Genomic DNA, 13,135 nt, shown 5'->3' on the forward strand with positions numbered 1-13,135 from the left:
TAAATATTGATTTTGTATTCAATAATCATTCTCTTTTCTTGTTATAAATACCAAAGTGTTGTGCTCTGCTGGCCCACCATTCTCCAACTACCTTTGCAAGACTTCTGTGTGGTTAAAAACAAAACATGGTTATCATTGCTTCTGAACAGAATCCAGCAAAACTAGAAGACCCAAAACAACAAGGCCACAGATTGGCAAAAGTACAGCACATAGCCTTTCAGGGGAGTTTTATTTGGTCACAATAAAGGAATACAAACATGAACACTAAACAAAGCTGATTTAGGATTCACTTAAACCTTAAACAAAAACAGTTTGAGCTGGTTGCTGTGTGATGCCAGTTAAAACTCAACACGTAGAAGACAAGAGAACCCTCCAACATCTACAGGTGGTTCAAATAAACGGCTGGATAATCAAAGCCTTGATCTTTCCTCTGGCATTATCTAACAGATTGAGATTGCACTGTGTTTGGCGGTGTATGCTCTAACATCTGAATTTACTGCAATAAATGTGTCCAAAACAGTGAAATGCCACGCATCATGTGCAGGCTGTTTCCACTGAGTAGCAACAATTGTTGCGCTGAAGCTGCAACCTGCTGGTAGGCTACAGGAAGCTCTGGTGTCAGACCTTTTATCCCTGACTAAACCTTTGTTAAAGCTGTTAAGGCTGTAGGAATAACATGTCAGTGACTACTGTACAACACTTCTGTGAGGTGCAACGGTCAGTGCGGCAGTGTTTATAGGGCAGGCTAGGTTTCACTAAAGGACACCAGCTACTGTACTATGGAAGCCCATTCCTGCCATTGTGATAAAACTATGCTGTAAGAACTTATAATGAGAAACTATCTCAAAATAGTAAGTTAGAATCTAATCTAACTCAGATTTGTGGAAATGGGCTTCCATTGAACCAAAGCTACAGAAGCAAGTGTGTAGAAGCCCATTTCTGAAAATGTGATTGACATTTTGAGACACTAAGACATTATTTTGAGATACTAACTCATACTTTTAAGATACTAAGTCATTGTTTTGAGATACTAAGTCCCAGTGGTGGGCCGTCAGGGCCTGCAAGGTCTTCTCTGCTGGCCTAGACAGAATCACAAAGTTATAGCTATTTTATAATTTAATAATTTTTCTTAAATACACTACATGTATTGTCATTTTTTTCCCATTATCTTATTTTCTCATTGCACAGCTACTGTCTTCCTCAGTTGCTCTGCTTCCAGTGCAGCTTGTTTTAAGTAGAGCTTTTATCCAATCAGATTTCACCTCTGTGTCTCTAGGTGAGAACAGAGGCCCGAGGCCTGCAGACTCACAAGTGAATCCCTTTGCAGTTTAAGTGAATGGGGACGATATTGTTGATTGTCACAGTCTTCAACCAATCAGATCTTTAGTTTGACATGTTGGGCGTATTCTTTGACGTGCCAGAGCCTTCTAGCTGGCCTAGCCATATGTGATTGGTCAGTGGGCTAGTGTGACATGTTGGGCGGTGACAATACCAATATCTGCTGCCTCTGTGGAGCAGACATTTTCAGCCCTCAAACGCATTAAAACGTATTCAAGAAATACAACTGGGGAGGCTAGACTGTCTTCACTGGCGTCCATGAATCGAGAAGGACTTCTTACTGGAACTAAAATGCACGGATGTACTGAACAACCATGAGATTAAACTCTTTATTAACAAAGAAAGGAGGATGCACTTTGTCTTTAAATAGTGAACAGCAGCTCTGGTAAGTGAACTGCTTTTGTTTTTACATCTGCAGTAGCTTTAATATGCTTGTTTACATATTATTATTTGTACAACTTGTTTTTATGAAGTTAGATTATTGTTTGGTTTTATATGTGATAGGAACCATTGTTACGTCCAATGTTGCTCTGGGGACACATTTAGTCGGTGCCAGTGTTGCCAACTTGGCGACTTGCTCACTAAATCTGGCGACTTTCTAAACCCTCATGGCGACTTTTTTTGTCAAAAGCTACTAGTGACAAATCTAGCGACTTGTTCTGGTGTTATTGGAGACTTTTGTGGTGTTTTGACTCTGACGTTAAAGCACGTACGTTCTGCACTGTCGTGAACGAGCAGCGGGTGCTGCCGTGAGTCGCACCAAAGCACTCACAGGCGTTTCCTCTTACAGCAGCCTCGCACAGCAGTCCCATCTGCAGTCAGAGCAGAGAGGAGACGCACTCCGCGTATTCATGTATCTGCACTCTGCAGTTAGTGTGTTTATAGGTGTTGAGCTTCATTTTTACATGAAACAAATAACCATAGCTGTGGCATCATAATGAGGTGTTTCAGCTGCAGGACAGCAGTGAAGGCCCAGGTATAAAATGCAAGGCCCGCCACTGCTAAGTCCTTATTTCAAGATAATAAGACATTATTTTGAGATATTAAGTCATTATTTTAAGATACCAAGTTAATGAATTGATCAAATAATGACGTACTATCTCAAAATAATGTCTAAATATCCCAAAATAATGACTAAGTATCCCAAATTAATTCGTTTGTATCTCAAAATAATGACTTAGTATCTCAAATAATGACGTAGTATCTGCTTTCATCATCCATTAAACCAGAGCAACAGAAGCAAGAGTATAGAAGCCCATTTGTGATCATTATTTTGAGATTCTAAGTCATTGTTTTGATTAAGCCATCTAAATGCCTCTGGTGTTCCCAGCGTATTCAGTTTTGAATCTGACTTTAGTTAATATATTGGAGAAGATGCTGAATATTTTGCTCCAAAGGCTTTCTATCCTTGGGCAGAGAGCCAAACTGTTTTTGTTAAAGTGGCTTCTTGGATCTGACATATGTCGCAGAGAGAGGGAAACACTAAGCAATTGTTTTATTTATTTTTGATTTTGAATAATCCGTGCAGCACTTTAAATTGCATTCGGCACTGATATATTATAACAATATGCAAACTGTAAGCTAGTCTTGTTATAACTATAAAGGATTACCTCAAGGGTTTCCCTTTCACTCCGTATTCTCCTTTTTTTCATTTGCAATCGTTATGACGACCTACTTATCATGTAAATCAAATGATTGCGGACTGTGTATGAACATTTTTTCTTTTTCTTTTCTTTGATGTTTTGAAACACGTCCATACCAAGAGGGAGGGCAGGCAGTTAAATATGCACTTTTACTTTTGTTACCTATGCAGTGAAGTGCAACTTACCTTCTAGTCTGGTTAGTTACGTGTATACTAGATGTTTTCATTGTTTAGCTTTGTGGAAGGACGTTATTTAGCTGTATATTTAAAATATAGTTTTTATTCAAATTCTTTTGTTAAATTAAAGTTATGACGGGCACAATTATCAATTTCATCATAAGGAGTTGTTTGATAGATTGTTTTTGTTTTGTATTTTTTTGGTTGAAGAGCCTCTGATTCTTTTGTGTCCCAAATTTACACAATAGCTGAACTGGTTATTTCCTTTGTTTCATGCTAAATTGTGTAAAAGCTTTTTTTGTCAAGGGGGGGCTAACCTATTACTTGAAATCTTATTTCAGAATAACATGGACAAGGAATACATTTCTGTTTTAAGGGGAGACACTAGAGGCAAAACCATTGCTTTTTATGCACTGGTCATTTTTAAGATTTTGGATTATTTTGCTTCCATAACATGTCTTCTTTCAGACTAGTGAGAAAACATCCAAAATACACATTTAGTGTCTATTATCTGTAGATTTCTGCTAAACTTACCAAGAGTTACCATATAATGCCTCATTTGCATATTCAAACATAACATTCCAGATAACTTGGTATTCAAAAATAATAAAAAATTGCCTCAATAAAAGTAATCAACTCTCAACGTTGTTATGATAAATTTGATATTCAATATTCCTTCTGTTAAAAACCTTTGACTCTAATATGTTAACATGAAACAAGATTGTTAAACCCTGGCTTTATCCAATGTTCAGATTTATCTTCTGGAAATGTAACATATATAATAAGATAATCTATGGTTTGCATATTTTTGCGTACATACATTTTCCCCAAAAATATTATACAACAAATTATAAAGTAAATACGTTTCACAAAGTTATAACAATAACACAAAAGTCAAATTAGTGAATACAAATAAATAAATCTTGCTGCCTCGTGTCGGATGACGTCACACCACGTCCGCCTGCCCTTTCTATCCGTGCGCGAGCTCGACAGTCCAAAGTATAAAGCAAGTAGCGCGAGCCCCTAAAGAGAGAAAAAAGTGTTGTCGATAGAGAGGGGCGCACAGAGGAGCGCACACTAACGCGTGCAGACACATATTTAGTGGGTCAACGGAATACTGGCCCGTGCGTGCACATGTACACGCAGAAAAGCGGACGTCTTTACAACTTAATTACGGAGTAAATCACCCAACAATGGATCGGGAGTTATGGATTTAACGGGTAGAGGACTTGAAATGGGCGGTCGGCTGGTGGTGTTGCTGCTGTGGAGTTGCCTGCTGTCGGCGGTTGACGGTACGTTGACTTTTTTTGTTCACAACATGGATCCGCAAGGAACAAGGACCGCGGAGCCACCGGGAGAAAGGCGCGTTAAGAACACCGTCGTTAACACGCTGTTGTATCCGTGCGCCTCGTTCCCCACTAACGCTCCCGCATTGAGTTGAGCCACAGCGCTAGCTGTGATTCCTTGTTCTGAAAGTTGAGGTTTTTTGTGTGTCCCAAGGGTACAACAACACAGTAGTTGCAATGAAAAGTCTCGAAACTTTTGCATAGGTGCGCGCGACACACTGGAGGAGAAAGCCCAGTGTAGCCAAACAGCCTCTCGCGCTTTGTCAGAACCGGTGCGGTTGACGAGTTTAAATGTGTCGGAGCATAAATGAAGTTTGAAGCCGAGCCTGGGCTATTTTTCTCGGGCCTCGGCAGCGCGAGCCATTCCTGCTCGGTGTCGGGTGTCACGCAGACTTTCTGCTTTGATAGTGAAAAAAGAAAGCTGGAATGTCTTATTTTTGCGGGAAGAAAACGCTGCCGGACACGCTAAAAAATGTTTTTCCCACTCCGGGTCAAGGTCTTTTATAAGTCGTACTTTCTCCAGCGGCTAATTTGCGGTTTTTATTATTTTATCTTTAAGTGCCCAGTTAGAGGCGGAGCTTACCTTCCTCTCATATGGATGCAAGGCATTAGCTAGCTCGTGTTTGTCTGCTTGCATCTTAAAACTAAAGCTTGATATTTCATGCTCTGATATATATATATATATATATATATAAAGTATAACCTACACAGACCTATAAACTGTAGTCCAGTAAAAGATGCATATTAACCTCAAGTCCAGATCTGGTGATGATAATCTAATTATTTTCACTAAAGACATGATATCTGTGCTTTTCCTTTTAAAGCTATGCCTTCATAGAACTGTCAGCATCCGCTCGGAACTAGTTCTCATAATGGTGCACATCGTTAGTTACAGAGAACAGGATGCGTTACAGTGAGTTTACCCTCAGTGAGTGAATATTATGCTCTCACGTTTGATTCTTGCCTTTAAATGTCACGTTTACCTCCCCTAGACACATTTATAAGCCTGCCTCCTGATTATAACCCTCTCTAAACCAGGTAAACACGGTTGGTAAAGAGTCCCAAAGGGTGCAATTCTCTGGAGATTAAATGGTTTATTTCGAAATGTTTAAATGGTAGAAATGACGATAAATAAGATATCCAAACAAAATATACACCCAAATTTAGGTTTGATGTTGTTAAAGATGGTGTGAGTTTTGTCTTGTGCTGTAAATTAAGTATTTAAAAAACAAAGGAAATGTATCCACTGGGTCTGTGGGTATTGGAGCGAGGTGCTACTTAAAAAAATGTTGAATATTATTATATCAATGTACTGCCCTTAGTATTCTTTTAGTATTTTTTTAGGGGCAAAAGACTTATGATGGAAAACTGCATCGTGTCAAAAGTTGGCACTGAATGTGTGGTCGGTCGGCTGAGTCCTCCTTTACCCGTTCTTTATTCCGATATTTCTTTGTGGTTTTGTTCATTTCATGCAGTTTATAAATTAAAATTATCGTTTGATTTGTAAGGCTGTGTGCATTCAGATCATTTTGTATAATCTCTTAAAGTGACGACAGCCCTATATTCCCGAATAGTCCACTGAAAAAATGCATTTATTACAGAACAGTAATTCTGCTCAACAACGCATCATAACCAACACGGAACATATCATAAGTGCAAAAAAACGACTACGGACCTACAACAGCATCATAACCAACACGTAACATATCATAAGTGCAAAAAAACAATCGTTGACTCAAGTATGTTTTGCCTCACTTTTACTTTTACTCCAGTCAAACCATGTCACTAAACATTCTAACTCTATCAGGGTCAAGAGTCAACACCAAAAGAACTGATTTACAAAAGCATCATGATAACCAATGGAAGCAACTACTTACAATAGCAGGAGTGAACTTTGTACCACCTCCTACCTCTATTCAGAACGTTACGACACAGAGGACCTTCAGTCAGATCACTTTTATTTCTGTAGCCCAATATCACTCATCACAAATGTGCCTTAGGGGCGTTACTATCTGTACATAAAAAGACACCGTCCGACCTTTGACCCTAACCTACCTTGTAACTAGCCTACTTTTTGTAGGCTAAGCAGGAAGTTAGCATCACACTGCTTCCCTCAACAAAAAGCGAATGGGATTCTTCCATTAGATTTTTGTAGAAAATGCGCTTTGTGGTGAACAAACGTTGATGATACTTACACGTTTTGTTCAGCGAGATCGTCTTCACGATGATCACCAATGTTTATGACTTTTGAAGCATGAATGCTATCGGCAAAAGTAAAACGCTAACGTTAGGCTATAAAAAATACCAACAATACGGTCACATGAAGTCACGTCGGCACCACTAAGCGAAAGGCGTGTTCACCATGGTGACGTTTTGTAGTCTCATTTAGCCACTCGTTAGCAACTTAAACAAAATATAAAAGCGTCACAATTTTACAAAAAACTAATTACGAGTGGTGTATTTACTGAATAATTGTATGTTTTAGAACAAAAAAACATTTGAGTATGGTGATATTATGTTTTGTGATAGTGTATTGATTCGATTTTGAAATCAAATTTTTTTGGGGAAAAAATAACTTAATTGACTGTATGTATTTTTGACTGATGTAGAATGTTATTTCCTTTTCTCAGGTTGCACACAGAGTAGGGCTAAGACGTCGGATGGACTGTGATAAATGCAAATGCAAATCACACTGTTCTTTTTCTTCTTCTTTTAACTCAGATTATGCACAGTTTTCCTAAAATTAGATTTAACAAAATAAAAATTGCATTGCTTACAGTATCGCAATGAATTGAATCATAGCCCCTGTGTCAGGATACGTATTGTATCACCACATTATTGCCAATACACATACAGAATAACAAAAAAGTCAAACTACAGTATTCATCAGCGGGACAAAACCATAGATATATTGTAAACATAATATGACAAATGGATCCGGGAGAACAGCTCCCACGTTCCTCATATCGCCATGACAACAGGATGGCACATAAGTATCATGACTATGTTTATTGACAGTGAAAAACACCGCGAGTCTGTCTGACTCAAACCGTGAGTGTGCAGAAAACTCTCGCTCTCGTTTAGTCCTGAACAAATAAGAATGATGTCCCACGTTTGGCACTGAGGTGACCACATGTATGCACGCTTCACACCCATTGGTCAGAAACACCACAGAGGTGTCAAAACCACTGCAGGGCAAACATCACAGCTGTGTGTGTGTGTGTGTGGGCTGTCGGATCACTCAGTAAATGGTGTGTTTTTTCATAAATGATGTGAAGTCTACACCACAGCGTCTGATCTTTAAAATGCTGCTTTCTTGTGAGAACTACAAACTTGGGTCTCCATGTTAGTAGAGACCTCCGTCCACAGTGACACCTTTCTCTGTTTCTGTTGTATGAAATATGCTGGTGATAATAAATACAGGACATTGTCCTTCCCAAACTGCTGCCCAGCGCTAAAGAAGTGTTTTACTTGAGTGCCTGAGTAATAATTCATATATTGATAAGTGGTTCCCGTGGTGCATTCAGAGTCCTGTACACGACAGTGTTGCTTCGCTCCAACATATTGTTGCCACAATACTGGAATTTTCTTACTTTGATTATAATACCTCGAAAAATATCGATTTTCGATACCACGCACCATTGAGGGCTTAAAATGTAGCTTTTTATTGAAAGATACATCATTCGTGGGTGTATCAACTCGCTGTCGGAGAAAATATTATTTCATATATTTATTTTTGACCACACTGCTCTGACACTCATAAAACTTGCATCAAATTGGTATTGGGCCTCAATACTTGGTGAGTAAAGCCTGTAGCTTTGAGTTATGAAGAGTAACATAGAATGTCAACTTGCTTTTTGAAGAAAGAAAGAAAGTCATTCCAAACTGGGACATGTCAAACTCGCTGTAGTTCGTGGGCCCAGTTTGATTTCAAGTAAAACCATTGCATAATAACCAATAAATGACATCAACTTTGAATGCTTCCCTCTCTTTGAGTGTCAATAGGTACACGTACATTCTGCAAACGTTCACAGTTAATGAACTCGGTTTTACAGAACAGTCGATGAGCAGCCAAGAGACGTCTCTCTGATCTCTCAAACCTGCCGACCATTCATTTATCTTCTCAACTTCTCGTATCATTCGCCTGTGGGCCTGTTGTGACCCACGGGCTGTATGTTTGACAGCCATGCCTTTCATATTATGTTATTATAGGCACTAACACTGATGCAGTGAGCAGCTTTGCATACTCTGAACTAAGGTATTGGGGGGGGGAAAAGCATTGCTTTGGTATCATGAATTTGGGATGAAACTCAGGTATTTTACTGGCAAAACTATTGAAACATTATATTATTATTAAATCCCTAGTTTTGACTTTGATAGCAGCACAAAAAAAAATCTTGACTTCTCGTTTTCTTTGACGATCGTAACACAAGGTCCACTTACTAGCTTTTCTTCTCCCCCAGAGCTTTCAACCACCTCAGATGGTCTTTATCAGTGGATGGATAAACTTTCACCGTTTACTAACGTTTATCCCACACTCGCAGGATGTGTTCATCTTCTAGTCCAATTTAGAATCCAAGTTTGCCGGCGTGCATGTGGTCCGCCGGCCAGGACAGGATGGTGTGATGCACGGCAACGCGATGGGCAGCAAGAACTTCCGGCTTGTTCTGAAAGGTCTCCGCGATGCATTCACAATCCTCTGTGTCAGGCAGACCTCGCTGCACACACATCAGCTTCTACTAGTTTGACGAGCTGAGAGTCGTAACAGAAGACGTCGAGGAAAGACTCAGCAAAGTGTCTCTTGTGTTGAGCGCAGCCGCGTCATAAATCCTTTTTGTCTATTTGGTCGTGCATTACTCTGTCTTAAAAACTCTCAGACGTTGAAAAGTGGATTCCTTTTGCTGGTCCTGGTCCAACACCCATCTTATACTTTGAGTATACCTTCATTACTTCATTACCAATTGTAGCTGTGTTTCCACTTCTAATCCTGCGTAAAAAAACAAAAGCCAGTGTCCTGTTCTTCGGATGCTAATATCTCAATGTTCAAACAGCAATGCATTTATTTTTTCCAGCATTAAAAAGCATAGAAACCAACAGGTTCTTTCGGCGTAGGACTGCAGCTAACCATTATTTTCTTTACGTTTTAATCTTTAATAGTTTGTCAAATGTCAGAAATTGTGAAAAAGTCCTGCAAGTTATGATTGCTTAACTATGGTTTCATCTTACTGCATTTTACACAAAGAAAAAAAAGATTAAAATCATGAATTCTCCACAAGCTTGAAAAGATGACATTTTTTTGTCCATAGGTAAAATATTGAAATATTTGATTTAGTCCGTCTTACTTTCTCATCTTCTTTGACCAACATCCATCACCTCTGTCTGGTTCTGCTTCTGTCCTGTAGGGCTGGGTAATATTTTGTATCTATCAAAGAGTGAATACCGAAGTATCTGTAACAACACTTAAACAATTATTACTTTAATGTCTTACTCTCATTAAAGAAATGGCTGTTTTTCTCCCCAAAATTTATTTTATTTCACAAAAGAAGCCAAAGTTGTCATATGTTTTAACCGTCCATACACAAGCAGCTCAACTGACGTGTGAATGGGAAAATTAATCTTTTTTCGGGGTGGGGGCTGGTCTATTTGGGTGGGCCACTCGAAACACAAAAAACAAACTTTCTCTGCCAACCTGGGTATGTTTTTCTTTCCACTGCTGAGATCAACCAATAGGTGATTACCTCACTGCTCTCCATTAGCCCGCTCTATATGGACCATTGCATTCAGTGCATTCAGGAGAAGTGGGGAGAGAGGAGAGGGAATGTAGAGGAGAGGAGGAGAAGTGGGGAGGGAGGAGAGGGAATGTAGAGGAGAGGAGGAGAAGTGGGGAGAGAGAGAGAGGGGAGAGGGAATGTAGCGGAGAGGAGAAGTGGGGAGGGAGAGGAGAGGGAATGTAGAGGAGAGGAGAAGTGGGGAGGAGACAGGCGAGACAAAGAGAAGAGGAAAGGAGTAGAGAGGGAGGAATGGGGCAGAGGTGGAGGGAGAGAGGAAGTCTGTGGTAGTCTACCTTGATTTCTCCAGGGTCCCACGCACACACACACACACAGGTTGCATAACTGCGCTCGCTGCACACATTTTTCTCGACTGGGGAGGTGTTAAGAAAATCTCTTGCGACCCTACACACACACACACATACAGAGGTTGCTGTTAAGATGGGTTCTGATAAGATGTAAAGCGAGGGAGCCTGCAAGCTTTCTCCAAGTAGAACAAAGCAGGAGAGCTGAGTTGTGTGTGTGTGTGTGTGTGTCTGTGTGTGTGTGTGTGTGTATGTGCGTGTGCGTGCGCACACATCCAGAAAGGGGTGCAGCAGTGCATTGCCTGAGCTTTAGAAACTTCTTTTGGGACCCTTCTTTCTTTTCATGCTGCCACCTCAGTATGACCTCCTTCCCCCCCAAACACCCCATCACACACACACAAAAGCCCCCCCCCCCCCCATCGTACTTCAATTGCTAATCCCATTGACAAACTCAAATGTAGTCTTTTGGTCTTCTTTTGTGTTGTGTTGCACCCATGCGCGCGCACACACACACGTCCATCCATCCAAACAATTCCAGGTGCAGTGATGTCATTTGTCTTCCCACATGATGCAATTTCAAATTTAACAACATTTGTAGAATTTCATAGCTGTGATTTAAATAAATGTTTTTCACTTCTGTGTGTCAGTGTTGGATCGAATAATGTTCGCGTGAATGAATCATTACTGTGTAATAAGGAGTATTGAACCAGAATGTAGGAGAGTTAGCCAATTGTCTTTGTCTTTTGACATATTGCGATATGTTTTTGTTTTTTTTCAGCGATGAGTTGAAAAGTAATTATATATTAATTTGAATCTCTGATGGGAATTTAAAACTGCTTGCATGACATATTTGCTCACAAGCTGTATGTGAGCAAATGGTTTTCTGCTCGTGTTTTGCCTGATAGTGTTTTCATCGATACAGTTGGGTATTTAATATTGTACTGCCAGCTGCTGTCTTGACGTCAATGTGACAGCATTCAGACTAGACTTGTGCAGGGATGACCCGAGAAACTGGTACTTTGGTACCAAGTCGATGCCAGAACTGTGACAGTCTGGTCAGGGCTGGAGACGAGAGAACAAGTCTTTGGGTGATAAACTTGAATAAATGCAGTTGTTTGAAGGAGATGTTTTCACAGCAATATAACATTATAATGGAATTATGACCTGTTTGACTTCCTAACAAAACGTGTATGCAAACAGTAATAAAGGAGTGAAGGACATGGGATTTATTATTTTACTTTTTTCTTTACCATGGTACTGAATTAGTATTGAAAATAGTGGAATTTCTCTTGTTTTATTATCGACTTCTGAATATCTGCTTTCGTGACATCACTAGACTTGTGCCGGGTTGGAAGTGTGGTAGAAATGCTAACGTCAGGACTTGCAGATAGATAGATAGATAGATAGATGTATGTATACTTTATTCATCCCCAGGGGGAAATTTGTTGTGTTAAAGAAAACCTGTAAAATTGGCCTTGCATTTACGTCACGAGGTGCATGACTAAAAGGGGTCTAAAAAATCCTCCTTTTGTGTCTGTGTGCCAGACCCTTCAAATGTACGTTCTCCATGTGTGAATGTGAAGTTTAGATGCAGCAGTCTCGTCCTCTCCGTCACCAGGAAACCCCGGCTAGCCAGCACTAATCCTCCTGGAGCATCTCTGTTAGGCCAGAGGTGACCTTAAGAGCCCCCCAGTGTGCGGTCTGGACTCTCTCTCATATCTATTTAGATCTGTGTCACTCTGTTCTGTCTGTCTCGGTGATGGGCCTGTTGTTTAGTGTCGTACAGCTGCGGGCTTGGGCCGTCACTTTGTGCTATCGCGTTAGCTCAGTAGATGGAAGCTTACTTCTATGGTTCCTGTGTAAGCCAGATCACTACTTCCTGTTTGATGGGAACATTTTAAACAGTGATTTTTCAGATTAGTTTGACGCTTGTTGTCTCAATGAATATGTTTGGTCTACAAAACCGGAATCAGAAATTTCCATCACGATATCTTCGAGCACAAGGTGACGCCATTAAATGTCTCGTTTTTCCAACAGAATCCTAAAAATGTCAGAATCACAGCGCTGTCGATGCTCACAACAAGCAAGAAGACAACAAGTGTAGCCGGCAAAGCACCATAAACCAATTGTAATTATCTGTAAACTCATATCTCATATTCATGGACTACTTTATTGCTTTTATACAAGCCCTGTAAAGAAAGGAGTCGAGTATTACCTGTATTATAAAGAATCAAAGATTGAATATCCTGTAAACAATTTGATTTGGCTGAAAAATATTTGTAAGACCTCCTGTTTCTGAAGCATCTTAAAACAAATTGGTCTTCTTTGTAAAAACCCCTCCGACATACAGTTGTGTGAAAAAGTGTTTGCCCCCTTCCTGATTTCTTATTGTTTTGCATGTTTGTCACACTTAAATGTTTCAGATCATCAAACAAATTTAAATATTAGATTAAGATAACACAAGTAAACACAAAATGCAGTTTTTAAATGAAGGTTTTTATTATTAAGGGGAAAAAAAAATCCAAACCTACATGGCCCTGTGTGAAAAAGTGATTGCCC

General features: G+C 39.8%; 1 protein-coding gene across 1 annotated transcript in view; it reads left to right on the plus strand.

Annotated features, from left to right (window-relative positions):
- Positions 1–4,185: 4,185 nt before the first annotated feature.
- The window catches only part of LOC116401440 (low-density lipoprotein receptor-related protein 5-like), a 24,274-nt gene continuing 15,324 nt past the window's right edge, over positions 4,186–13,135 (plus strand). The window contains exon 1 of the mRNA XM_031879827.1: positions 4,186–4,449. Coding sequence (XP_031735687.1) covers positions 4,365–4,449 — 85 coding nt within the window. The 5' untranslated portion in view covers positions 4,186–4,364. The remainder of the gene's footprint in view (positions 4,450–13,135) is intronic.

Source organism: Anarrhichthys ocellatus, unplaced genomic scaffold, assembly GCF_004355925.1.
Source record: "Anarrhichthys ocellatus isolate YVR2014 unplaced genomic scaffold, GSC_Weel_1.0 scaffold446, whole genome shotgun sequence".
NCBI classification, from domain to species: domain Eukaryota; kingdom Metazoa; phylum Chordata; class Actinopteri; order Perciformes; family Anarhichadidae; genus Anarrhichthys; species Anarrhichthys ocellatus.